The sequence below is a fragment of the Polypterus senegalus genome, chromosome 11, assembly GCF_016835505.1.
Source record: "Polypterus senegalus isolate Bchr_013 chromosome 11, ASM1683550v1, whole genome shotgun sequence".
Taxonomy (NCBI): domain Eukaryota; kingdom Metazoa; phylum Chordata; class Cladistia; order Polypteriformes; family Polypteridae; genus Polypterus; species Polypterus senegalus.
Genome location: NC_053164.1, coordinates 17,884,070 through 17,910,690, shown reverse-complemented (window position 1 = coordinate 17,910,690; position 26,621 = coordinate 17,884,070). Strand labels below are relative to the sequence as shown.

The 26,621-nt window shown below is 38.5% G+C and overlaps 1 protein-coding gene across 5 annotated transcripts; it reads right to left on the bottom strand.

Annotated features, from left to right (window-relative positions):
• Positions 1-1,590: 1,590 nt before the first annotated feature.
• LOC120539745 (cyclin P) lies at positions 1,591-24,740 on the bottom strand. Of its 5 annotated transcripts, none has more exons than XM_039770128.1 (11): positions 24,454-24,740; positions 24,269-24,377; positions 17,305-17,430; positions 17,107-17,192; positions 14,752-14,877; positions 13,998-14,158; positions 10,289-10,387; positions 9,869-10,024; positions 8,855-9,013; positions 7,747-7,925; positions 1,591-2,310 (listed from the first exon to the last, which is right to left on the bottom strand). In XM_039770128.1, the coding sequence occupies exons 3-11, from the start codon at positions 17,373-17,375 to the stop codon at positions 2,145-2,147; spliced, it is 1,203 nt and encodes a 400-aa protein (XP_039626062.1). In that variant the 5' UTR covers positions 17,376-17,430; positions 24,269-24,377; positions 24,454-24,740; the 3' UTR covers positions 1,591-2,144. The 5 variants fall into 5 exon arrangements, with proteins under 5 accessions (XP_039626062.1, XP_039626061.1, XP_039626065.1 ...); XM_039770127.1 differs by having other exon boundaries at positions 24,465-24,740; XM_039770131.1 differs by lacking the exon at positions 24,454-24,740 and having other exon boundaries at positions 24,269-24,447.
• Positions 24,741-26,621: the final 1,881 nt, after the last annotated feature.

Here is a 26,621-nt window from a genome sequence, read left to right as displayed (position 1 = left end):
CTAGCTGGAAGAATTAACACTGTTGAGATGAATATTCTTCCTAAGCTCCTTTTTTTATTTCAAAACATCCCAATATACATTAATCATTCTTTAAGCAATTAGATTCAACAATAACCTCATTTATTTGGAATTCAAAACATCCACGCATCAAAAGAGCGACCCTACAAAGACAAAAGGTGGCATGGCTCTACCTAACTTCCAGTTTTATTACTGGGCAGCAAATATACAGGCGATAAGAACCTGGACACAAATAGAAGAACATACACAGGCTTGGACCGCAATAGAAGTAAAACCTTGTAGTACTTCTTTGTATTCCTTGCTCTGTGCTCCAATAAACACATGTTATCAGCAATACACTAATAACCCAATTGTGCTCCACTCACTTAGAATCTGGAACCAATGTAGAAAGCATTTTAAGACGGAGAAGCTTCTATCTGTGGCACCTCTGCAAGAGAACCACCTCTTTCAACCTTCACAAACATATGCAGTTTTAATATCTGGAAAAAATTTGGAATTAACTTGCTTAGAGATCTTTATATAGACAACGTCTTTGCATCCTATGAAAAATTACATTCCAAATTTAACATTCCAGCTACACATTTCTTTCACTATCTTCAAATCAGGAACTTTGTTAAACAGAACCTTCCAGATTTTCCTCATCTTGCACCCTCAACCATGCTGGAAAATTATTGCTCAATTTCAAGGAGTTAGACTCCATCTCTACAATATATAAAATCCTTTTACAATCCCTTCCTTTCAAAGATCCAAGAGTACACTGGGAAAAAGATCTCTCAATTAATATATCAGAAAAGGAGTGGAAAGTAGCAATGCAGAGAATTCACTCAAGCTCCATATGCGCAAAGCATACAATTATACAACTCAAAATTATATATCTAGCACATCTGTCTCGACTAAAACTCTCCAAAATGTTTCCAGGGCATGATCCAACCTGCGAACGTTGCAACCAAGTCCCAGCCTCAACAGGTCACATGTTCTGGGCCTGCACCAAATTAACATTATTCTGGACAAAATTTTTAATTACCTGTCAGATAGCCTTGGACTCACAATCCCTCCTAACCCATTAACAGCTGTGTTTGGGGTTCTTCCAGAGAGTTTTAAAGTGGAGAAAGACAAACAAATTGTGATTGCATTCACTACACTGTTGGCACGCAGACTCATTCTGATAAACTGGAAGAATCCAAACTCTCCTCTTTAAGTCAGTGGGAAACCGATGTGTTATATTATTTGAAATTGGAAAAAATCAAATACTCAGAGGATCTGTACAGACCTTTTTCAAAACATGGCAGGATCTAATCAGTAATATTTTAAAATAAGTTCATAAAGCACAGAGAATTTTTTTTAAATTAGGTATGTTTACAAGCCTTAAATTTAACGTTATTTGGCTTGCTCTCTCTCTCAGGGTGGGGATCGATCTGTTCTTAACTCAATTTTTCTTTTGTAAAATCTTGATTGCTTTGTATGGATTGTAATAAAATTAAAATAAAAATAAAAAAAGAATTTTCATAAAATATCAAAAATACTAAACACTTTATTTTTTTTTATTACATTTCCATTCTTAAAATATTCTTTATTCTCATAATTATAAAACTCTGATCTTTGCTACAGTTTAAATATATTTAAACATAAAACAGGTATTTACAATATTTTCACACAGTAACACACAATATTGCACAGTATTTATATAGATTTAAGGTAAATGTCAAATGAAAGCAAATATCAGCTCAGCTGTGCTTTTGTACAAAAACATAAAATAGACAGTAACATCTAATATGCTATGATTTGATACAGAAAATAAAATCTGCATTGCTCAGTTTCTTCACATTCTGAAAAGGGAACACAGAACTTACAGGTTACTGCATGCCAGCTCACTTTAAAGAAGCCATTTTGTTCTAATGGAGTGAGAAGAAGCCATTTGCTTGCTTAAGTATCTAGGCCATAATCAAGCTAAGCAGAAGTGTTTGTATTGCGGCTAAATTAATTACAACCAAAAATAGTATTTCCAAAGCTTCTGCCCCCATTTAAATTTCTCCACTCTCGTGACACAGAAGCAGCCATTAAGGCCGCCAGACCAGGATGACTTCAGAAAGTCTCACAGACTCTTAGACAGCACTTATGGCTTTATGTTAGGAGTACTCATTGAGAGGATGTGCATAGAAAATTGCCGGGTGGCTGCTGATCTTCAGCCGCTCTGGAATAGAATACTTCAGGAAAGTGGCCTGTGTTTCCAAGGAACTGGCCTGTGCAGCTGCCTTTAGCATTCGTTGTTGGATCTTTGTTAACATTATTTTGCTGAAAAACATAAGCAGAGAAAAGATGGACGACTAGCAAAAAACACATTCTGAAACTACAAAAACGCTCAACATCAGATTCTACTAATTTTAGATTAATATACATGAAAATTATAGATTGTGTGCATTAAATTGGGCAAGAATTTCTTACCAGAATAAATTTTCTAGCTAAAGAGGGAACAGGAAGGAAAAAGCCAAAACACCAAGCGGAAACTGGTAGAAGATGAAGAAATTTTCTGTACATTCCCCGTCTAGCCAGCTCCATTTTTCAGAAACCTATCCTGTTTGTGATATTACATCCAGTGGGAAAATAGAAATGCCTAATTTACTGAAATTATAGCTAAAATTAACCAGGATTATGCAAGCAAACTTAAAGTAATGGTTCCGATCTGGAAAATGCCTGGATGGACATGCAAGTAAGAATTCCATTCTACTCTGTACTTGTGACAATACTGCTGCTGCTACTAATCCAAGATTTGATTTGTGATTAAATCAAAAAATGAACTTGAAGTAAAAAAGTCCAATTTTATTAGACAGCATTGGAAGTTCGTCAAAAAAGGTGAAATTAAAGTGTGAATCTGCTTTTTAGGTACAAACAAAATATGTAAATTGATGCACATTAGACACCAAACCAAAATTTCAATCAAAACGTTATGCCAAGTGATGCACAATACTGGGCACTAAATTCGGCTGCTCCAGTGCTGGAGTCAAATAATTAGTTAGCCAATTGTTCAGCTTTCTTAATGTAATGTATTTAATAATTGTACTTGCTGCCTGTGATGAGGGGCAGATGGTTGGCGGGGTGGGGGACAACTAAAGGATCACACATCCTTTAAAAACAGCACAGAGTGCTAGCCCCAACACTAAACTACACTGACCTTGAGCCAACCCATAGCTGCATTACTCCCCTCAGAATGAAGAGATTATGCTCAAAAAGTTGTGGAAAGAAAAATATTTACCACACAATAATATGCCTTTACATATGGTATCGATCAATAAATGAATGAAAAAGTGTTCTTTACTTTCATGAAAGACATGATTTTGATAAAGGTCTAAATGCAAGTCTTAATTTAATTAAAATTTGTGCAGAAATTACAAAATTTCTAAAGCTTTCGCACACACTAATTTTATATATATATATATATATATATATATATATATATATATATATATATATATATATATATATATATATATACACATATATACACACATATATACATATACATATATACACATACATATATATACACACATACATACATACACACATACACATACATATATATACACACACACATATACATATATATACACACATATATAGTCATATGAAAATGTTTGGGAACCCCTCTCAGCCTGCATAATTTACTTTCAACAAAAAAAAAAAAAAAAGATAACAGTGGTATGTCTTTCATTTCCTAGGAACATCCGAGTACTGGGGTGTTTTCCAGACAAAGATTTTTAGTGAAGCAGTATTTAGTTGTATGAAATTAAATCAAATGTGAAAAACTCGCTGTACAAAAATTTGGGACCCTTGTAATTTTGCCGATTTGAATGCATGCAACTCTCAATACGGATTACTTGCAACACCAAATTGGTTGGATTAATTTGTTATGCCTTGAACTTCATAGTTAGGTGTGTCCAATCAGGAGTGGTAAAAAGTATTTAAGGTGGTCAATTGCAAGTTGTGCTTCCTTCCCTTTGACTCTCCTCTGAAGAGTGAGACAGCATGGGATCCTCCAAGCAACTCTCAAAAGATCTGAAAACAAAGATTGTTGAGTGTCACGGTTTAGAGGAAGGCTACAAAAAGCTCTCTCAGAGGTTTAAACTATCAGTTTCAACTGTAAGGTGTGGAATCAGGAAATGGAAAGGCCACAGGCACAGTTGCTGTTAAACCCAGGTCTGGCAGGCCAAGAATAATCCAGGAGCAGTACATGTGCAGGATTGTTAGAATAGTTACAGACAACCCACAGATCACCTCCAAAGACCTGCAAGAACATCTCGCTGCAGATGGTTCATCTGTACATCCTTCTACAACTCAGTGTAATGTGCACAAAGAACATCTGTATGGCAGGGTGATGAGAAAGAAGCCCTTTCTGCACTCACGCCACAAACAGAGTCGCTTGTTGTATGCCAATGCTCATTGAGACAAGTCAGATTCATTTTGGAACAAAGTGCTTTGGACTGACGAGACGCAAATTGAGTTTTGGGTCATAACAAAAAGTGCTTTGCAAGGCAGAAAAACACCCGCTACCTGCTGTCAAATTTGGTGGAGGTTCCATCATGCTGTGGAGCTGTGTGGCTAGTTCAGGGACTGGGGTCCTTGTTAAAGTCGAGGGTTGGATGAATTCAACCCAATATCAACAAGTTCTTCAGGATAATGTTCAAGCATCAGTCACAAAGTTGAAGTTACACAGGGGTTGGATATTCCAACAAGACAATGACCCAAAACACAGTTCGAAATCTACAAAGTCATTCATGCAAAGGGAAACGTACAATGTTCTGGAATGGCCGTCACAGTCCCCTGAATTTTAATATTATCAAAAATCTATGGGATGATTTCAAGCAGACTGTCCATGCATGGCAGCCATCAAATTTAACTGGAGAGATTTTGTATGGAAGAATGGTCAAAAATACCTCCATTCAGAATTCAGACACTCGTCAAAGGCTATAGGAGGCATCTAGAGGCTGTTATATTTGCAAAAGGAGGCTCAACTAAGTATTGATGCAATACCTCTGTTGGGGTGCCCAAATGTATGCACCTGTCTAATTTTGTTATGATGCATATTGCATACACCAATCCCTCTCCCACTTGGACAGAGGCAGTGGTGCAGTAGGAATTATGTTTCTTGACTTCTCTAGCGCCTTCAACACCATCCAACCTCTGCTTCTTAGGGACAAGTTGACAGGGATGGGAGTAGAGATTCATACCTGGGGGCATAGATCGTGGATTATTTTACAGACACACCTCTGTATGTGCATCTCGGGAACTGCAGGTCTGACATTGTGGTCAGCAACACAGGAGCGCCACTGGGGACACTACTTTCTCCGGTCCTGTTCAGCCTATATACATCGGACTTCCAATACAACTCAGAGTCCTGCCACGTGCAAAAGTTTGCTGAAGACACTGCAATCGTGGGCTGCATCAGGAGTAGGAGTATAGGAACCTAATCAAGGACTTTGTTAAATGATGCGACTCAAACCACCTACAACTGAACACCAGCAAAACCAAGGAGCTGGTGGTGGATTTTAGGAGGACCAGGCCCCTCATGGACCCCGTGATCATTAGAGGTGACTGTGTGCAGACCTATAAATATCTGGGAGTGCAGCTGGATGATAAATTGGACTGGACTGCCAATACTGATGCTCTGTGCAAGAGAGGACAGAGCCAACTATACTTCCTTAGAAGGCTGGCGCCCTTCAACATCTGCAATAAGATGCTGCAGATAGATAGATAGATACTTTATTAATCCCAAGGGGAAATTCACATAATCCAGCAGCAGTATACTGATACAAAGAAACAATATTAAATTAAATAGTAATAAAAATGAAAAAAAATTAAAATAGAATTAATGTTCGCATTTACTCCCCCGGGTGGAATTGAAGAGTCGCATAGTGTGGGGGAGGAACGATCTCCTCAGTCTGTCAGTGGAGCAGGATAGTGACAGCAGTCTGTTGCTGAAGCTGCTCCTCTGTCTGGAGATGACACTGTTAAGTGGATGCAGTGGATTATTCATGATTGACAGGAGTTTGCTTAGTGCCCGTCGCTCTGCCACAGATGTTAAACTGTCCAACTTTAATCCTACAATGGAGCCTGCCTTCTTAACAAGTTTGTCCAGGCGTGAGGCGTCTTTCATCTTTATGCTGCCACCAGCACACCACGCGTAGAAGGGGCACTGCCACAACCGTCTGGTAGAACATCTGCATGTTATCAGATGTTATATCAGACGGTTGTAGCGAGTGCCCTCTTCTATGCAGTGGTGTGCAGGGGAGGCAGCATAAAGAGGGATGTCTCACGCCTGGACAAACTGGTGAGGAAGGCAGGCTCCACTGTAGGCATGGAGCTGGACAGTTTGACATCTGTGGCAGAGCGAAGGGCACTGAGCAGGCTCCTGTCAATCATGGAGAATCCTCTGAACAGTATAATCTCCAGACAGACTGCTGTTACTGTCCTGCTCCACTGAAAGACTGAAAAGATCGTTCCTCCCCCACACTATGCGACTCTTCAATTCCACTTGGTTCGGGGTAAACATTAACATTATACAAAGTTATTGTCTGTTATACCTGCATTTTTATCACTCTTTAATTTATTGTTTTTTTTAATTAGTATGCTGCTGCTGGAGTATTTGAATTTCCCCTTGGGATTAATACAGTATCTATTTTCCGTTAATCTAATAATGCTACTGCTGAAATACTACTATTTCCATAAGGCATGTCATATATTAAAAGGAAGTTGCTACTTTGAAAGCTCAGCCAATGATAAACAAAAATCCAAAGAATTAAGAGGGGTTCCCAAACTTTTTCATATGACTGTAATTATTAGTTGATCTTTTACATAAACAAATGATGATTCACACAATATAGAATCCATCTTGCAAAAAATGGCTGAACAGCAGAGTATATGGTTGTGACCTACTTTGGCACAATACCCAGGTTTGCCAAATTGACCATTTTAGACGTTATAGAAAAGAACACACACGGTGGTTATAATTCCAGCACTTCTTTCCAGATCCAAAGTCAAGGTTTTCATTACTTGACTATTCACTAATTTTACAGTTTGGAGTACAAAGAGAAAATACCTGGAAACATGCAATGTCCTCCCCCATTGACAATTTGAATTTCCTTACGTGTAATACTTATTTAAAAAAAAACTCCATGTAACAATGGAGTTCATAAAATGACTAAGCTACTAGAAGAATTGAAATTATGATAGGATACAGGATCTATGAACTGCTCACATTACTATAAGAGAACTTTAAGTGTTTTCTGTGGCTAAATTTGAAAGGGTAACAATCCAATAAGTAGGGATTTCCAGTTTATTCCTTTGTGTGGGGAAAATGGGCATAGCTTCTAACTTTTAAGTAACTTAAATGAGTCTGTGTGTTTTCAAAGTTCTACATTTCCCCCCATCCACAAAGCAATGCCCAGATAGCATTTTCAGAAGTATATGGCTCTGGAGAGAGATTTGAAAGTATCGGTTTTCTTGGGGTTAAAAATGCTCACTGACCAAAAACATTTGAAATACATTTGTAAATGAATTTTAGTCAATGTCTGAATTAGTGTTCTTGCACTTACCTATTCAACTCAGTCACATCTTTTTACACTACCCTTCTGTCATTTTATTAAATAAAAAAAAGAATGAATTGACAAAAGATTGCTTAATCTTTGGCATATGCAGGGACTACTGCACACCACTGAACCATAGTCCGGTCACCTGAAAGAGTAGAGTTGTCCAGCTCTTGCCCAAGCCTCCTCTTCATCCCAGCAACAGTTTTTATTCAATAACTTCCTTGAAAGGCAAAGGGCAGCAGCTGCTAGTTGTGCTGGCTCATAAAGTGTGTACTCTGGATCCAACAAGGTCAGCTCTAGGAAGTATTTTGCCAGAAAGATAACCTGTAGAGAACAAGAAGAGTTTCACTTTAAAGTTAATGTACACCTCCTCCTTTTCTCATTCTCTCAGCTTCATGCTGTTTGCTTTGGCTCCCAAAAACCTCTGTCAATCCAATACAATGCAAACATCTTATTCTGCTATACAGGTTGTTGTAGAGCTCTGTAGCAAGCCACCCCCACCCAAAAAAAAAAAAACTGAAAACCAATGGTTGAGGGGAAAAAAAAAAAAAAAAAAGAAGAGGAGAGAAACCTCAGCAGTGTCGAACATGCACAAGAACACAGTACCAAGAGTGGCTGGCAAAACATTTTTAAATAGCATTCAAATTTTACAACGGATTTAAAATACCTTAAGGACAACATACAAAACATATCTGATGCAGTGCATACTAGGATGTTTTAGTAATCCTACAATCATGTACACAGGAGGGATACTTTAGAAATTCCCACTTTTAGAGCCCCATGCAGTAGCTACAAGATGCAAACTTGGTTTTAACGATAGCTAAAGCATTAAAAAAGGTACTGTTAATATAAATTACTTCATTGGAATATGACCTGTAAATGGAAAGTAATGAAGACATTTCGGTACATATGGAAAATTGTCTTCAATAAGTAAACTTAACTAAAATGACTAATTACACTCCAAACTCTTAAGTAAATATCACTGGTACAAAATGTCCAAAAAAACAGCAGTGGTGTAATTCTAATCCAGAGTCCATCATACAGCAAACTTTTTTTAAATTTAGGAAAAATTAAATTGTTAATTATGTGTATGAAGAGCAGGGACAGGCTGTTTAAATATTAATTACATTAAACATTCTGCACCTTCCTAATTGGTGGAGAAAAAAAGCAAGCCTTATGATTGTGCGCAAAGATCTAGTTTAAGATGCCTTTTAAAAATCCACTATGCCACCAAGAAAACGAAAATCTCTCACCTTTTGTTTGCATCTTCCAACAGTGGCTACTATATGCAAAAAATGTAGAGGCTGGGCATACGAGACATCAAATTTCAAGGTGTCTAGGATTTTTCTCTCCATTTTAAGCAATTGTTTCTTTGAAAAGCTATTCTCCATTAGAAAGCACAGTTCTGTGGTCTAACAAACAAACAGAAGTATAGTTCAAAACAGCACCCAATGAAACCACCAAAAGTACTAAAATCCTAAAACACGACCAAGCATTTCAAATATGAAGAAACAAAGCTTTTTTAAAAAAAATAAATGATTAAAAAAAATTGTATTGGAAAGAAAAGGTAGCCACCCTTGACAGAAAGAAACTGATGAGGGACCAAGGAAAGCCTATAGCGGAAATCCGTAGAATAGCAAGCCAGATTTATAAAATCAATAATTAACTACTAGCATACTGCCATCATTGCTCTCACCTACAGAAAAGAATACAAAAAAAAAAAAATACTTTGCAATTATGGCCAGGAGTTTAAAACCCAAAGAGATTTAAAAATGTGAGGGGTTAGCAACACATAATGCAAAACTTTAAGTTATCACATGGATGGAAGATTGAGACAGACAAAAAGGAATCTCTAAGTACCCGGTCTCCTCCAGTGATAGAAATCAGCATTTCACCATGACAGTGAAGCAGAGGTTGGCCTTTTAAAGAAAACACTAAATGAAACAGTCAGTCTGTGTCACCTGTAGTAGTGTGCCAAAGGAGAATATTAAAAAGGGATGATCTCAGAAATTTGGGAAGATCAAGGTAGAGGGCAGACATAAAATAAAGGCAAGAAGTCTGGTCTTTTCTACTTAACACCTTGACTGTACTCTCTAGGCCAAGTGATATAGAAAATGCATAAATCTGGACAAACCATGAAAGGAAGAAACACATTTTCATTCCAAAGACAGACAATCATGTCTGGGCAGTGACTGTCTAAAGTTAACTCACATCCTTCTTTTATATAAGACACACCACCCCTAAAATAGGCATGCCCCAGTTCATACCTCTGGCAGCAGACATTCTTCTTTTTTACATGCAATAAACAGGCATGTCATTCCAAGCAGCTGAAAGGTGGACGGGTTAACCTTGCTGAGCCACAAGCAGGAGTTGAGAAGATGCACACATAGGTAAAGGGTCTCCTCTGCACACCTGAAGGAATCCTGCAAAACTCAATTAGCAAGCACATACCCTCTAATCGGGTTCTGGTTTCATAGATCCCAATGATAATGATCAGCATTTACCATTAAAGCAGTGGTGGGGCAAGCAGATAAACTACCTCAAGAGACATTTTAAATTTTGAAAACTTCACTCTGCAACATAGCACTTAAACTGAAAAGGGCCCCCATTAATTTTAAAACAGACTCATGCTGGAATAAATAAGCAACATTTTCTACAAAAGTCAGACATGACTGGCCATTACTTACATGTACCTGAATCAGCCAGTCCACTAGTAGAGCACGCATCTCCACAGTTATGCCCTTAGGAAGTTCTGCACGTTCAAAAACATAATGAGACTGTCTTTTCTGGAAAATATATTAAGCAAATCAATGTATGACAGCAAACAAAAATCATTCACAAACAAGCCTTTTAACAATTCTTAATGAACAAAATTTTCAGACTATCGCTTCATGCTCTTTTGAGCCACACAATATACTCGACAACAAACACTCAAGTTTTTATATTTCCAACACCCAGATTATTAGCTTCTGTGCTTCCTAAATATGTTCTCATAATTGTTGTCCATCAAAACTAATGCGAGCATAAATATTGTATTTATAATTGAAAAATACAGTATGTTACCTTGATGTGATCCAGAGTGGTCTTTAATTAAAAGAAAGAAGAAAAAAAAGGGGACAATATACAGAATTTTTTTTTTTTTTTTTAGTAACCAAGTAAATCAATGCAAGAGAAAGTGCTATTGTGTCATATCAGAGCTATCACTGCAACCAAAAGTGTTACATATTAGTGTGCTGAATGATCCGAATTACAGTACTGGACTTGATGGAACTTGTCAGAATGTGTCAGATTTTTCTACTTGGCTCCACTTTATCATCATATAGATGCAGACTGCTCCCAAGGGACATTTGACTTTGAAGTTTACTTTTGGGACAGTTGCAAACACAGATTTGTATATCCATGTACTGGTCATTCTACACATCGTGCATTGCATTGCAGTTGCTGCAGGCCAGGTTCTTCTCCTCCAACCCCTTTCTTCTTACACATCCAACAGAAATCACTTCTTAAGACGTATACAATTCATTCTCCACTTCCAAGGCACCCACCTTCTGAATTCATTTTTCCACCTCATCTCACTATTTAAATCAAGTCTCCACTAAGCATGCTGCTTTATGCAAGATATTCTTACAGGCCTTTACATTTAATCTGCTGGCGTGCCATCTCATCCTCTGCACTTTAAATCTGGACTATGATTTTTAAAATTACTCGCTCTGCTCACAAATTCCTCCGAACACATTCATTTTCAATTTGTGAACTGTCAAAAACGTTAAACCCAAAAAGTGTTACTCTAGAAGACCAGCCACCAACTCTCTACTGCCACTTCTGTTCTCTAGATTTTCAGAATACTGTCCTTTACACGTTTAAATTGTCCCTTTGTATCCACCTTCATAAAATCTTTGACAGCAAATAAAACATTGAATTTCTTTATGAAATTGTTAAAATGTACAGTTACAATTTGATGAACTAAAAATGTGACATTTGCAAAAGGATCGGCACAATACTGAGTCGGTGCTTAGTAACACACCATTCAGCAAAATCACAGCTTGCAAACATTTTTGAACTCTTGTTTCAGAAACCATTACCCCTTTTCCTTCCAGATTACTTCTAGCTAAAAGAGGTTAGTGGGCTGTCTTGTGTGCACCACACATTTAAGATCAAACTACAGACAGTCAATGATGTTAAAGTCTGCGGATTATAAAGACCATTCCAAAAATATTCCTCTTGTCCCTAGAGGTGATTCATAATGGCTTTTAAAGTGTGTTTTGGATCCCCCTCTTACTGTAGGAGCCATACATTTCTCACCTTGGTTTTCCCGACTTACTGTGTGACATTCTCTTCGAGGATTAGTTTATATTTATGTGGAATCCACTCTACCCTGGTTTCCTTTACCACAACAAAATATGCAATTGTCCAGGACTGCAGAAACTTTTGCACTGAATTGCATGTCAAAGAGGCCTTTTCTTCATTGACACTATAGAAACCAAGAGGTCACTGGCCTTTTTCCATAGCCCAGTCTTTTACAAACTCTGCATCAGATTTAGGCATTTCAGGCATTAAAGCAGGATATCTCCTATTTGTTGTTCAGGTAGTCAAGAGCTGGATGGCAAATGATAGTGACATGGACTTCTTTTAAGATTTTCAGCCCTTTAACATCATCTTTTTAGTTGCAGGCTTTGTAGATAGATACTTTATTAATCCCAAGGGGAATTTGTAGTTTAGTTGCAACCCTTTCTTATGCCTACCATGGCAATCTTTAATTTTTCTGCCCCCCACCGGTCTGAGAGAGCTGGGGTAGAGATTTTTTCTTATCTTTTACTTTTAAAACCTAGGTTTCAAAATTTTCACATCTTGCTGTAATAAGTACATAAGTTTAATATGTCACTGTACTCTGTACAAAAAATATTTTATACATCCACTCACATGTTCAGCTAACACAAGGCCAGATTTAGCACACAGGGGCTCATCATATAGAACTGCTAGGCAAGCATTAGAAGACAAGAAAGGGACAACTGCAAAATGGGCATTGTACTATTTCTGTGTGTCAGACTCAGCATGACATTGGATCTTCTTTTCCTTGTTTGGAATGGCATGATTTACCTAAGTGGGGGCCTGCACATGGAGAAAAAGTATAAAGCCTTGGAATATTGCCCGGCACACTTTTGAAGCAGACGGACGGATGGGAGATAATGTTATCCGATCCTGAAAATCCTTCCAACAAAGCGACGAAAATAGCAGACTCTACACAAGGTCTTGTCATGGCTTCCTCGTCTGTTATATACCGTAAATCGTCATTAAAGAAAGCCAAGTTATTTCTCCTATGTGATTTATTACCGCTGTATCACTAAGGGAGGGGTATCGCCTTTTAATATATCTATATAGTTTCAGTTTAAGTAACATGCCATAAAACAAAATAACTTATTCCAGTAAGGGAGCTAGTGCCCCCTGCTGGATAGACTTGTATTCTTTCTAATTTCATAAAGATTTGACCAAAATTTCACTAAAATTTAATCAGGTTTTTGTTTTTTTTTTTTCAGTTGAAAATTAATTCTAGGTGCAGTGGTGTTTGTTACAGGTTTCCAGATAGCTCAAAATACAGATAGTAGAAAGGCATTCCAGCAGTTGACTTGTACTAAACTCCACAGTCCAAGTGTCTGCTTTAAAAGTTTTAAAGAAACTCAAAGCAAACGGTTCACACAAAAATTAAGTTGATAATATACACACAAGAAACATTGTCTATAATGTTCTGTTTAGGGCTTAAAATGTCTAAGTTACACTTCTTAAACTTTCTATATAGTAACACTAGGCCCTATGTATATAAGGACAGAAAACTATATGTGCTTAATGCCTTTCTGTCTAACAGAGGGGACTGGGCGGTCTCATGGTCTGTAATCCCTGCAGATTTTATTTTTTTCACCAGCCGTCTGGAGTTTTTTTTTTTGTTTTTTCTCTCCACCCTGGCCATCGGACCTTACTCTTATTCTATGTTAATTAATGTTGACTTATTTTATTTTCTTACTGTGTCTTCTTTTTCTATTCTTCATTATGTAAAGCACTTTGAGCTACTTTTTGTATGAAAATGTGCTATATAAATAAATGTTGTTGTTGTTAATAGTTCATGTTTCTTTCAAGCTGTCTTACTTTAAATATGAAGTAGCAGAGCATTAAGAACATTTCATTAAATTGTTAGCTTATGAGGGCAAACAAAATTCATGATCTTTCTGGAACCTGAATTATATTCAAATTAAAACACAACTAAGGTAAACTTATTAACTTAAAATATTTGGCTCTTACACTGGGTTTTTGGAAACATCATGATAAACCGTACCGAAAAACGTTATGCAGATTGACACTAAGCATCATACAGATTGTCATAGTAAAATTCAAATAGTACATTACCATCATGGAACAGAAGATATCCCAGGAATACTCCCGTTCAAACAACAAGCCAAGACTCTGCATGGCTTCTTCCAGATCATTCATAACCTGTTGCATGGCTGGCAGGCTACTATTAACAGAAAGGCCACAATACCATAAACGATCTTCAGCATGTAGGATTTCTAAAATAAAAAATTCAAAGAAGCAGACAGCAACATTAACAGATTTTTTTAGCAACCAAAATGAAAATATGTTTAAACCTATTATAACACACACACTAATATACAGTATATATACACACACACACAGTGGATTCAGGTAGTATTCATTTTAAATGGATACATTTGCCATTTTCGTTAATAAGTCTGCACTCAATTACCTATAATGTCAAAATTAAAAGTTTTCAGAAAGGCTTTTAAAATTAAAAATCAAGAGCTGAAATCTCTCATTCATATAAAGTATTTAGACCATCTCAGGGGCTTTTCATCAATAAAACAGAAGCCACTCTTGAGTAAAACACAAAACCACCCCCCTCTTGGAGTATACCACATAGCATCTAAAGGACTTTAAGCACAAGGGAAAAATTTTCTGCTTTGAGCGGTTTCTGCAGAACTCCAAGCTTTGTGTCTGGACTTAATCACCTGTTTAACACCATCACAGTGAAGCATACAGCATTAGTGGCAGAATCAAGTGATCAGGGGGCTTTTCAGTGGCTGATCAGAAATGAGGAAATACAGAGACATGTGAAGAAAATTCACTGCAGAGTATACACTACCGGAGAATGGGGCGAGTAGTTTCCTATCAGTAGGACAATGACCTGAAGCACACAGGCAAGACAATATTGGAGTGGCGTGAAGAGGAGTCTCTGATTGTCCTTGAGTAGCCCAGCCAAAGCCCAGACCTATAGAACATGAGTGGAGAGAACTAATGATAGAGGTGTATAGAAAGTTCCCATCCTGTTCACTGCAGCTTGATAGGATCTGCCAGGAAGAATGGGAGAAACTGCCCAAAATCAGGTGTGCAACGTTTGTAGAGACTTACCCAAGAAGGCTTGAAGTGATGCAAAAATGGGTTCCACAAAGTACTAAATTAAGGTCTGAAAACTTATATGAAAGAGAAATTTGCAAACCTTTCAGAAAACACGTTTTTGTTTTGTTGTTATGGATTATTGAGTAGGGTGGCACAGTGGGTAGCACTGCTGCCTTGCAGTTAGGAGACCTGGGTTTGCTTCCTGGGTCCTCCCTGCGTGGAGTTTGCATGTTCTTCTCATGTCTGCGGGGGGTTTCCTCCAGGTACATCAGTTTCCTCCCACTGTCCAAAGACATACAGGTTAGGTGCATTGGCGATTCTAAATTGTCCCTAGTGTGTGCCCTGCCTGGGGATTTGTTCCTGCCTTGTGCCCTGTGCTGGCTGGGATTGGCTCCAGCAGACTTCCATGATCCTGTAGTTAGGATATAGCGGGTTGGATAATGAATGGATTATTGAGTGTAGACATACACAGTCATGTTAGAAAGTCTGAACACTAAAATTTTTGAATACTTGGGTAAATGGCATAAAATTTAATCAGATTTTTCATCAAATTGAACTGAAATGGAGAGATTTTGTATGGAAGAAAGGTTAAAAATACCTCCATCCAGACACTCAAAGGAGGCGACTAGAGGCTCAACTAAGTATTGATGTCATCTCTCTGTTGGGGTGCCCAAATTTATGCACCTGTCTAATAATTTTGTTATAATGCATATTGCATATTTTCTGTTAATCCAATAAACTTAATGTCACTGCTGAAACACTACTGTTTCCATAAGGCATGTTGTACATTAAAAGGAAGTTGCTACTTTGAAAGCTCAGCTAATGATAAACAAAAATCCAAATAATATGAATATATACAGTACTGTGCAAAAGTTTTAGGCAGGTGTGAAAAAAATGCTGTTTCATGAAGACAGTTTCATGTCATGGCAAGGTTGATACAGCAACAAGACACAAGGTAGTTATACTGCATCAGCAAGGTCTCTCCAGGACAAAGATTTCAAAGCAGACTGGGTTTTCAAGATGTGCTGTTCAAGCTCTTTTGAAGAAGCACAAACAAACGGGCAACATTGAGGATCGTAGACGCAGTGGTCAGCCAATAAAACTTAGTGTAGCAGATGAAAGACACATCAAGCTTATTACCCTTCGAAATCGGAAGATGTCCAGAAGTGCCATCAGCTTAGAACTGGCAGAAACCAGTGGGACCCAGGTACACCCATCTACTGTCCGAAGAAGTCTGGCCAGAAGTGGTCTTCATGGAAGAGTTGCAGCCAAAAACTCATACCTCTGACATGGAAACAAGGCCAAGAGACTCAAGTAGGCATGAAAACATAGGAACTGGGATGCAGAAAAATGGCAGCAGGTGCTCTGGACTGATGAGTCAAAATCTGAAATATTTGGCTGTAGCAGAAGGCAGTTTGTTCGTCCATTGACGCTGTTTTGAAGGCAAAAGGTGGTCACATCAAATATTGATTTGATCTAAATTTTTCTTTTGTTCATTCACTGCATTTTGTTGATTGATGAAAATGATTAACGCTTCCATTTTTGAAAGCATTCTTTGTTTGCAGGATTTTTTCACACCTTCCTAAAACTTTTGCACAGTACTGTATATATACACACACGTATATAACAGATATACACACACCTTAAAAACACCTAATATATACTGAAGGTGTGCAACTATTAGAAATATGACTAAAAAGGACCAGTGCAGGTTATTGAAAGTCACTCCAAATTACAAAAAAACAAAAATCCAAGCATGTTTTTTTAATAAAAGAAATAAATAAATTTAACTTCAGTTCCACTGGCTATGCTTCAAAGAAAGAAAGAAAGAAAAAAAAAAAAAAGCTCAATCAACCCACAAACATCCTTTTATACTTGGGCTAAAAAAATAAAACCCATACATATTTCAGAATTTCTGAAATCTCAGGATAAAATTCTCTATAATATTATACAAACTGCACATGAAGCGACAGGAGCAAAAAGTCTGACACAGAACTTAAAGGGGTACCCCCTTCAGCCACACTTCTGGCCCCATTTAGACAAACTGCTGTTACCAGCCTTACCATTCTTGATTTTCAGACTGTGAAAAATAGACACATACCAGCTTGCCTGCAAACCCAAGTGTTCTCTGCAAAGGTCTCCATCAAAATATCATCAGCACCCCTGCATTTTTCCATCTTTGCGTTTCTGCGGAAATAAAAATATTCAGAAAGCTGGAAATCTGAGGTTCCAATGAAATAAACTATTGGAACACATCTCTAAACATTTACTATTAAACACATCAAGGATTCTCACTTACTCTTCGCTTCTCCAGGTCCAATTTAGAAAACAAACTGGACCCATCCTCTTCTGGTGGCAGGGGGCGGACATTGGAGAAATGACAGATATTCCCCCAACTTTTCAGAGGTGCTCGTCTCTCTTCTGGCTATAATAGGACAGAATATGTTAAATTTGTAGGGTTTTTTTTTTTTTTTGGTTTTATAAACACATTTTTGCTCGCAGGCAGTGGACAACTGTAGGAAGCTTCCTTTCAGAGTTCTTAAAAACAGTCACATACACTACTAAAGACCATGTTCTGTAGCTCAAAAAAAATTATCTGTACATTCACAGTAAAATAAAGAGAGTCCATAGAGCTTTTGCACAAGTGTATCCTACAATAGACTGACAATATACCCAGGATCAATCATAACCTGGCAATCATTGCTTCTGGAGGTGGAGCACACTTGCAGTGTTTCTATGACAGAAAAACTAAGCTCAGAAATTGAAGGGATGGATTACAGCTTCAACAACCCACTTAAATACATTAAAAGTAGGAATTTGTTTCACTGACAACACGGCCTCCCAAGAATACCTGGAAGTATCTTTATAGAAGTAATCACAATGAAGCACTGGGATAACTGCTGTCTGGCAGATTTCTTTGAAAGGAAGATGGTCATTTATCCACCTTAACCTTTTATTAAGTGTATCTGTATGGATGCTGTCTCGGTCATTCCAGATTGTACATTAAACATTTGTAGTAATGCATTTAATTAATACAAATGTTAGGCACCATATGTTGGAATGAGAAATGCACTGTATTGCTACATATATTAAATAAATTTGAATACACAGTACACGGCAAACTTTAATGTAGAAGTCTACGTTGATTACTTAGATGTGTAGAACAGCGGGTTTTGTATTTTTTCCCAAAAGTTTGAGCTTCGGTTTTAACTGAAAGCTTGAGTTGTGAAATGCACTGATGAAGCAAAAAAAAAAAAAAGGCTAGTGGTAGCAAAAGTTATTTGGGTTTGCATCTTTATGGGAAACATTGCAAAGATGACATGGCAGAAAGAAAAAAAGAGCAGAGATACCGGCCGAGCAGCAAACAAATTAAATGATAGGAAGAAGAATGAACATTCCAGCATCTGCTGCATGTCAAGCACCTGTGACACAGGAACCTACTGGTACTCACAAACTACTGAGGTCACAACCCTGATCTTGGGAAGACCGAAGGACTGCATGTTTCCAAGTAAAAAAAGCTTCATTACGCAATCAGATTGCCTCATGGTTTATCAGCAGCCTTTATTGCCTTGTTTTACCTCAAAGGATTAATTAAAAAAAAAAGCGCTTCTATGAGCAATGAGACATACAAGATGTAGCTAATGTCATTCACCTTTATACACTGAACCTTCTTATGTGTGAAGCAAGTGTACCAGGATGCAAGGCATTCACACATGACTATGAAAAGAAGTGATTTTTATTTTTTTTTTGCCCTTTTATTTTAAAGACTTTTACAACACACGACGTGGTATAATTCTGGAAAACTGTATGCTAGGATCCACATGCCAAAACCTCCAACTGGTGACAAGCTACTTAGTAACTACAGCTATAAAATATCACATTTGCAAAGCAAAACAGCTTAAATTTACATTAATAAATGACAGCAGTAGGCGTTTATTATGTAGCTCAGTGTCAGTCTAAAAGTTGCAAACAAATCGGAAAATGAAACCTAATGTTAGAGAAGCCTCATTTTCTACAGGCAATGTGGTATGGATTCTAGATACTGTACCAGCATTTCAGAAAATGGTTATAGAAGTTGAAGCAAGATAGGCAATTTTTAAGATTATCTTTTCTTCACTAATCAATTCTAGGAACAGACTTTTTTTTGATGGGGGAATATTGAAAAGTTTCACTTGTTCTTAATGAAACCTACTATCCTTCATTTGGCTGAACCCGTTGGGGGTTGCCATAGCAGATGATCTTATTCCATATCTTTCTGTCCTCTGCATCTTGCTCTGTTAAATCCTGCAGTTCCTCAATCACTCACTACATCCATAAACCTTCACTTTGGCCTTCCTCTTTTCCTTTTTCCTGGCAGCTCTATCCTATCTCATCCTTCTCCCAATATACGCAGCATCTCTCCTCTGCACATGTCCAAACCAATGCAATCTCGCCTCCGACTGTCTCCAAACCGTCCAATCTGAGCTGACCCTCGAATGTCCTCATTTCTAAACCTGTCCATCCTCGTCACACAACCCTAATGGGTCACCTGAACATCTTTTACTCTGCCACCTCCAGCTGACTGTCTCCTGCTTTCTGGTCAGTGCCACCGTCTCCAACCCATATAACAAAGCTGGTCTCACTACCGTCCTGTAGACCTTCCCTTTCACTCTTGCCGATATCCATCTGTCACAAATCACTCCCGACACTCTTCTCCACCCATTCCACCCTGCCTGCACTCTCTTTTTCACTTCTCTTCCACAATCGCCATTACTCTGTACTGTTAATCCCAAGTATTTAAACTCATCCACCTTCTCCAGCTCTACTCCCTCATCCTCACCATTCCACTGCCCTCCCTCTCATTCACACACATGTATTCTCTCTCAGTGGTCCTACTGACCTTCATTCCTCTCCTCTCTAGAGCATATCTCCACCTTTCCAGAGTCTCCTCGACCTGCTCCCTACTCTCGTTACAGATAACAAGGTCATCGGCAAACATCAGTCCACGGGGACTCCTGTCTAATCTCGTCTGTCTGCCTGTCCATCAACATTGCAAATAAGAAAGGGCTCAGAGCCAATTCCAGATGTAATCCCACCTCCACATTGAATGCATCCGTCACTCCTACCACAGAACTCACCACTGTCACACTTCCCTCATACATATCCTGTACAGGTCTTACATACTTCTATGCCACTCCAGATTTTCTCCAGGTCCACAAAGATGTAATGCAACTCTTTCTGGCCTCCTCTATACTTCAATACCCTCTGAGCAAACATTGCATCTGTGGTGCTCTTTCTTGGCATGAAACCATACTGCTGCTCACTAATCATCACCTCCCTTCTTAAGTTAGTTTCCACTACTCTTTTTCATAACTTCAAGAATTATGTACCCATAAAACCCCAATACTGTTAAATTTGCAAAAATCGCTACTACTACCTCAGTTTTAAAAATTATTATCCATCCTTCTGGAAGTAGAGGGTGCAAGGATTTCAGAAAACAGTGTGCATAAATTTGTTACAAGTGAGCCTAAAATTTTTATTAAGATTAAATATGCATTATTTTAAATAACATTTTGTAAGTCCAGTAATACCCATGAAAAATGGGTCTTTTTTTTGGCAACATATAGTGTTAACAAAAATCATTCAATCTTAAATCCACTTACAAATGGAAAAAATAAACTGACTGCCTTCCTTTCAATGATGCATATGAGATACCAGATCATCTCAAGGAACAAATGCCCAAATAATACTGATTATAATTTTGATTAATCATTTTATAGAACAGCAAAGTCATAATTTTGACATCTTCAAAGCACAAACTTCTCAGTGCCGACATCCAACACTGGAACATTTTGCATTTCTGGTCATTTCCCTCCGCTAACAAAACCTAAACGGTTTGTTTGTCGAGTCATTGTTAACCTTTCCCTCTAACCTGCAGAACTAAATTCACTAATGCATTTGTTTATACAGTTGCTTACTGTAAGGCAAGTCAGATGTTTTGATTGGTTCTGATTGATAAAATTTAAAGTCGATTTTAATTTTCTCAGCTTTTAGGTAAGTGGGGTAGGGGGGGAGACGGGAGTATTTCCAACCAAACTAAATATGCAAAATCTTAATACTGTAAACTGTGACAATTAAATGAGTATAAATAACTGTGATATGAACCTTTTTGCTGCTTACTTCTTTATTTCAGCAACGCTGAACGCAACATCAAATAAACCCTGAAATGAAAATGGTCACTTACACTCAAAGATGAGAGCAAGTAGTTTTTTTGTGAATCATCCACAGATTTGATATATGTGCTTTGCTTTACTTGTGAATCGTGCGGCTCATAAGCATATTCAACATTGTGACTGTGCACATTGGACACAAGTCCATGAAAAAGGTACCCAGAAATACTGTGCGAAATGGCCGTTTCAGTTCAAGAAAATCCAAACTCATCATTAGGAGTTTGCATTTGAACCCCACTACTGTAAATGTGGCACTTGATGACTGAAAGTTGTCCACGCTACTCTTTTTTCACCAATCAAAACACAGTATACAATAAAAACCATCCTCCATATTGAAGAGTGAAAGTGACAGTTTTCATTTCAGGGTTTACTCCGTGTTGCATGCAGGGTCAATGAAATAAAAAAAGAATATGCAACAAAAATACATTTCATATCATTAAATCATCACATTTCTTTTGTTCTTTATTTTGCCTTATAGAATTTCTGGGGTCAGAGCGCTGGGTCAGCTATTATATAGAGCCCCTGGAACAATTGCATGTTAAGAGTCTTGCTCAAGGACCCAGCAGAGTAGGGTCTCTTCTGCCAGTAATGGCGATTCAGACTGGCAACCTTCTGGATACCACAGATCCTTAGCCTCAGAGCCCCAAACTCACATTGCTATTTACTTTAATGAATGCACTTAACTTTGCTTGAAATATTCTCCCCTAATTAGGAAGATGTATTCTATAAAATGTATCCATTCAAAATACTTAAAATGTAACTACTAGTAATAAACACCGTCAATTTTTCCATGTAGGTTTATAATTGATATTTTAATCAATATATGTATATTAAAATCTATATATGTAGTATTGCCTAATTTTCATTTGAAAAAGAATGAAAACCTAAGCTACAAATGTGAGTAGGTATGGCCTACACTGACCCTATACTGGTGGTGTACCTTTTTTCTGCCCTTAGCCTGGTCATAAGACATTTTTACAACTTTCTTATCCGTTTTCCCTCCTCAATCCAGTCTTCTTCCATCTTAAATTTATTACACCGACACCCATAGCAGCCCCTGTGAATCATCGATTATCCAACCCGCTATATCCTAACTACGGGGGTCTGCTGGAGCCAATCCCAGGCAACACCAGGTGCAAGGCAGGAAACAAACCCCAGGCAGGGCACCAGCTCACCACAGGACACACACACACACAAGCACAGACTTGGGACAATTTAGAATCGCCAATGCACCTAACCTGCATGTTTTTGGACTGTCGGAGGAAACTCAAGCAGACATGGGGAGAACATGCAAACTCCAAGCAGGAAGGACCCCGGAAGTGAACCTGGGTCTCCTAACTGCAAGGCCCTGTGAATCATTTATATATTATTAAAAAAAAAAAAAAAACACACACACTTCTGCTTAAGTACCAAATTATACCCTTTAATGTTGGCCACATCAATCAAAACTCGGCATATCACTAACAATTCTGGTCTGATCTCCCTCATCTATCCACCATCTTTATTTTTTGCGATCACGTGTAAATTAAAAATCAATTATATACAGTACAGAACTGTGCAATTGCAACAATCCAAATAAAATGGTATTTATTAGGTTATATAACTCCACCTCCAGTGGAGTCATGGGGGGTGGGGGGCTTCTACAGCTTCTGCCCCTGGTTTTTGGGACCCTAAGTGGGTTAAGGTGTGAATAACCCGGTTAAGGCAGACACATGGTTTCTTAAAAAATCCGCATTACACGGACACGTTAATCGTCTGGAATTCTGCTTTGTCAAAATGCTACGACACCATTAAACTAAGCATGAGTAAATAAATATTTATTTATCTATATATGTCATCATCGGCTACCATGAACCCGAAAATAAGCAAGACGCCAGTTTTGTTTTTTTGCATAAAGTAGTCTTTTCTTCTTGGCTCCGAGACTGTGGTCTACAATGGGCTCCGGTACGACTACTTCTTGCTATACATGCAGTGCTTCTGGAACAACAACGACGCAGTTATTTTTTACGTCGTTAATATAATTACTGCGTTAGGTTGCTCGTTACTTTTAAATACGTTATCGTACTGCTCTCGAGATTGTGTCCCGGAGTTTAGAGCTCTAGTTCCAGTTCTTTAAAAAAACATATTTAAGTACTAGGGTATTGTACCGTGTTAGCCATTATGAATGTAGAAAAAAGCCAAGCAAAATGACGCCTTTTATTGACTAACTAAAAAGATTACAATATGCAAGCTTTCGCGGCAACTCAGGCCCAATCTTGCCTGAAGGGGCCTGCGTTGCCTCGAAAGCTTGTATATTGTAATCTTTTTAGTTAGCCAATAAAACATTTAACAATATCTGAAATATTGAGACAGATTATTTCAACCCGGAGAAGAAATCATGAATTCACCCGAACATTTGCCTCTTCATAATTTACGGACGCTTCCAGGCGGGGCTGCTGAAGTGTGCGTGGCGAAAATACATGCGGATGCTGACAGAGGGCAAAATCCTTAACAGTAACCCGGCTATTGGTATACACGGTCACATAAAAAGTTATTCGCGGAGATTTCTAGGTTTGATAATCTGGTTTACAATTCACTTTAGAATGCGGATTATGGAGACGAATCCAATACATATATTTAATGTCATCAAGGCGAGAAGGTTCTACTCACTGAACATAGTGCCAAGAGGTTGCACGTTGATTTGCATTTGCTGGAGACAACTGTAATGATATTACTGTATGAACATGAGTAACCTCGACAAGTCTTGTATTGAACACTGACTAGGCCTTCCCGCGTACCTGAAGGAATACGTCGAACTCTCGCGGTAGCACAAGAGAAAGACGGCAGATTCGGATTTGCGCGGTTTAACTGCACATCGAGCTGCGTCTATTAAACAAGCACGAAGGTAGAAAAGGAAATGAGTGTCGAGTATCACTAAGAATACAAATCATTTGTTGGGTGCGAGTTAAATGTAGCGGAGGAGTTGTATTCTGTGTAGTTCTACAGAAACAAAAATAGAAGTCGTGTAAAACAGGCTTAGCAAATTGAGAAAATTAAAAACTGCGCGCGTTTTACCTTTCGGCAACCTTCGAAGGCAGCCCTAGCGTCACAACATCCGGGCCTCGCCATGGCTTGCACCACACGGTCCAACTCCAACGGGAAGCTGATATGCCGTCACGCCGCCCTAGAAAGTCAAAAACTTTACGGCTTTAGACCCGGAATGAGAAAAAGGAAATTATAAATAAATAAAAAGACCAAACCAGAATTAAACCTCAAACCAGGACTGTTGAAGTGACCCGCCTCACTTTCTAAGTGGCCACCAGGTGTGCTGCTAATTAATTACGACTGAGGAGGTCGAGCTGGCGGAGCTACTGGACTTCCACCACTCAGTGCACTAACTCGCTAGAAATAGAATCGAAACGTTTGAAGTGTGGATTTTATTACACAGATCACAAATGCTAGTCGTCCCCCTGGAATATATGCCAGTAAAACTAAACGAAACATTCGTAACGAATTAGAAAACGCTGCACTTTAGAACGGCAACAGCAGGTGAATTATCTCGTATGCATCTTAGCCCGTTCCACGCGAGTGGGCGTGGTCATCAGAAATGTAGCACACATGTCCGATGTTTAGAGAGATTAAAAAAAAAAAAAAGCGCACAGTCAAAAGTAGCGATGTGTGGATGAAGCCCCATGATGTTTCTGAAGCTTCTTCCTCATTGTGTCTAAAAAAAATCAGAATCTTCGAAAATGAGACATTTAGTAGGTTACAGAAATCACTGCAGCCATGAGCAAGACCCCCTCGCCCTTGTTGATGGGATAGTTACAATAGGTCAGGTGATCTAAATTACTTAAAGCCCTCACTCAGGGTGTTCATTATGATCTTATGATAACCATGTTATCACTGGTCTTAAAGATTAGTGATGGGAAAATAGATAGAAATACTAAGAAAAAAATTAAGCCTCATGAAGCTTTGAAGCCTCAGCTCCAGTATGACCAGCGACATCTGGTGGTTAACTGAGGTCAAGTCAAGCTCTCAAGAGCGCCAGTAAAGCAGCACTCACTGTTTCAGTCTCACGTCACCAGGGAAAGGTCAGAAAAAATCTGTGTTCATTTTATCCCGCTAAGTTCCTTGTCCATTTATACTATTTAACATTTCAACGCCGTTTTCCGCTGTTGGTCGCCATCTGTCACTAAAGCTCTCCAAATCTCTCTCTCCTCAAAACCCAACGTTGTTGTATGAGAATGATGCATTTTATATAGGCTACCTGTTAATTTAGCGCCAAAGGTGTCAAACCGACAAAATGCTGTCAAAGCAATAAAGTGTCCGGTGAAGCACTGATGACGTTTGAAGCTTCAAACGTCACGGGTTACATGACAGCGGCGTTTTAACACAGGCTGTGACACAGTGGTTCGACTTACTACGCTTCAGATTGACTGACACAAGCTTTGACGTTTCGCTATCATTTTCCCATCTCTACGAAAGATGTAAATTGTTACGATTATGGATATTTAGCATTGCACCGGTGCTCACCTGCACTGAATGCCAATGAACTCTTCGCTGTTTAACATTACTTTTTCAGGTAGCTCACTATCCTTTGAAGGACAGCTTACTGCTGCCGCACTACTCAAAATTAATTTGAAGTCATTTTCACACCTAGCTCATGCGGACCATTTTTTTTTTGGTATGATTTTCCTCAGTGTCCAGTTCGTTTAGGTAGACTCTTAAAAATAAAGGTGCCAAAGAGGTTCTTCAGAGCGGTGCCATAGGGTAACCATTTTTGGTTTCCAAAAGAGCCATCTACGTGAAGATCCTAGAAAGAACCTTTGTTTACTTAGATCTGTTGCAGGCTCCAATCAGTAAATATCCATAAGCACGAGGTAACAGATAACATTGGTTAAATATCAATGGCTGATGATTTAAAAAGATTTTTGTTGCAAGGACATGCAAGTTAGGTCCATTGGTGATCCTAAATTGTCCCTAGTGTGTGCTTGGTGTGTGGGTGTGTGTGTGTGTGCCCTGCGGTTGGGCTGGCGCCCTGCCCGGGGTTTGTTCCTGCCTTGCACCCTGTGCTGGCTGGGATTGGCTTCAGCAGCCCCCCATGACCCTGTGTTAGGATATAGCGGGTTGGAGAATGACTGACTGACTGACTTGTTGCATACAGTAACCTGGGATAAATACAGATTTTCTTAATCTATTAGTGTCCTGCTAGGTAACCTAACATACATTAAAAAATCTTTATTTCTATATATTAGAAAGTTTTTCAAAGCACCAACTTCATATATAAAGAACTCTTCCCACAATTAAACGGTTCTTTGTCAAGCGATGGCTCTAGCAATGACCCAGTAAAGAACCATAAAGTGCTATTAAAGAACCATTATTTGTAAGAGTGTAGATGTGTACACGCCAATCGCACTCTGGTGCTGAC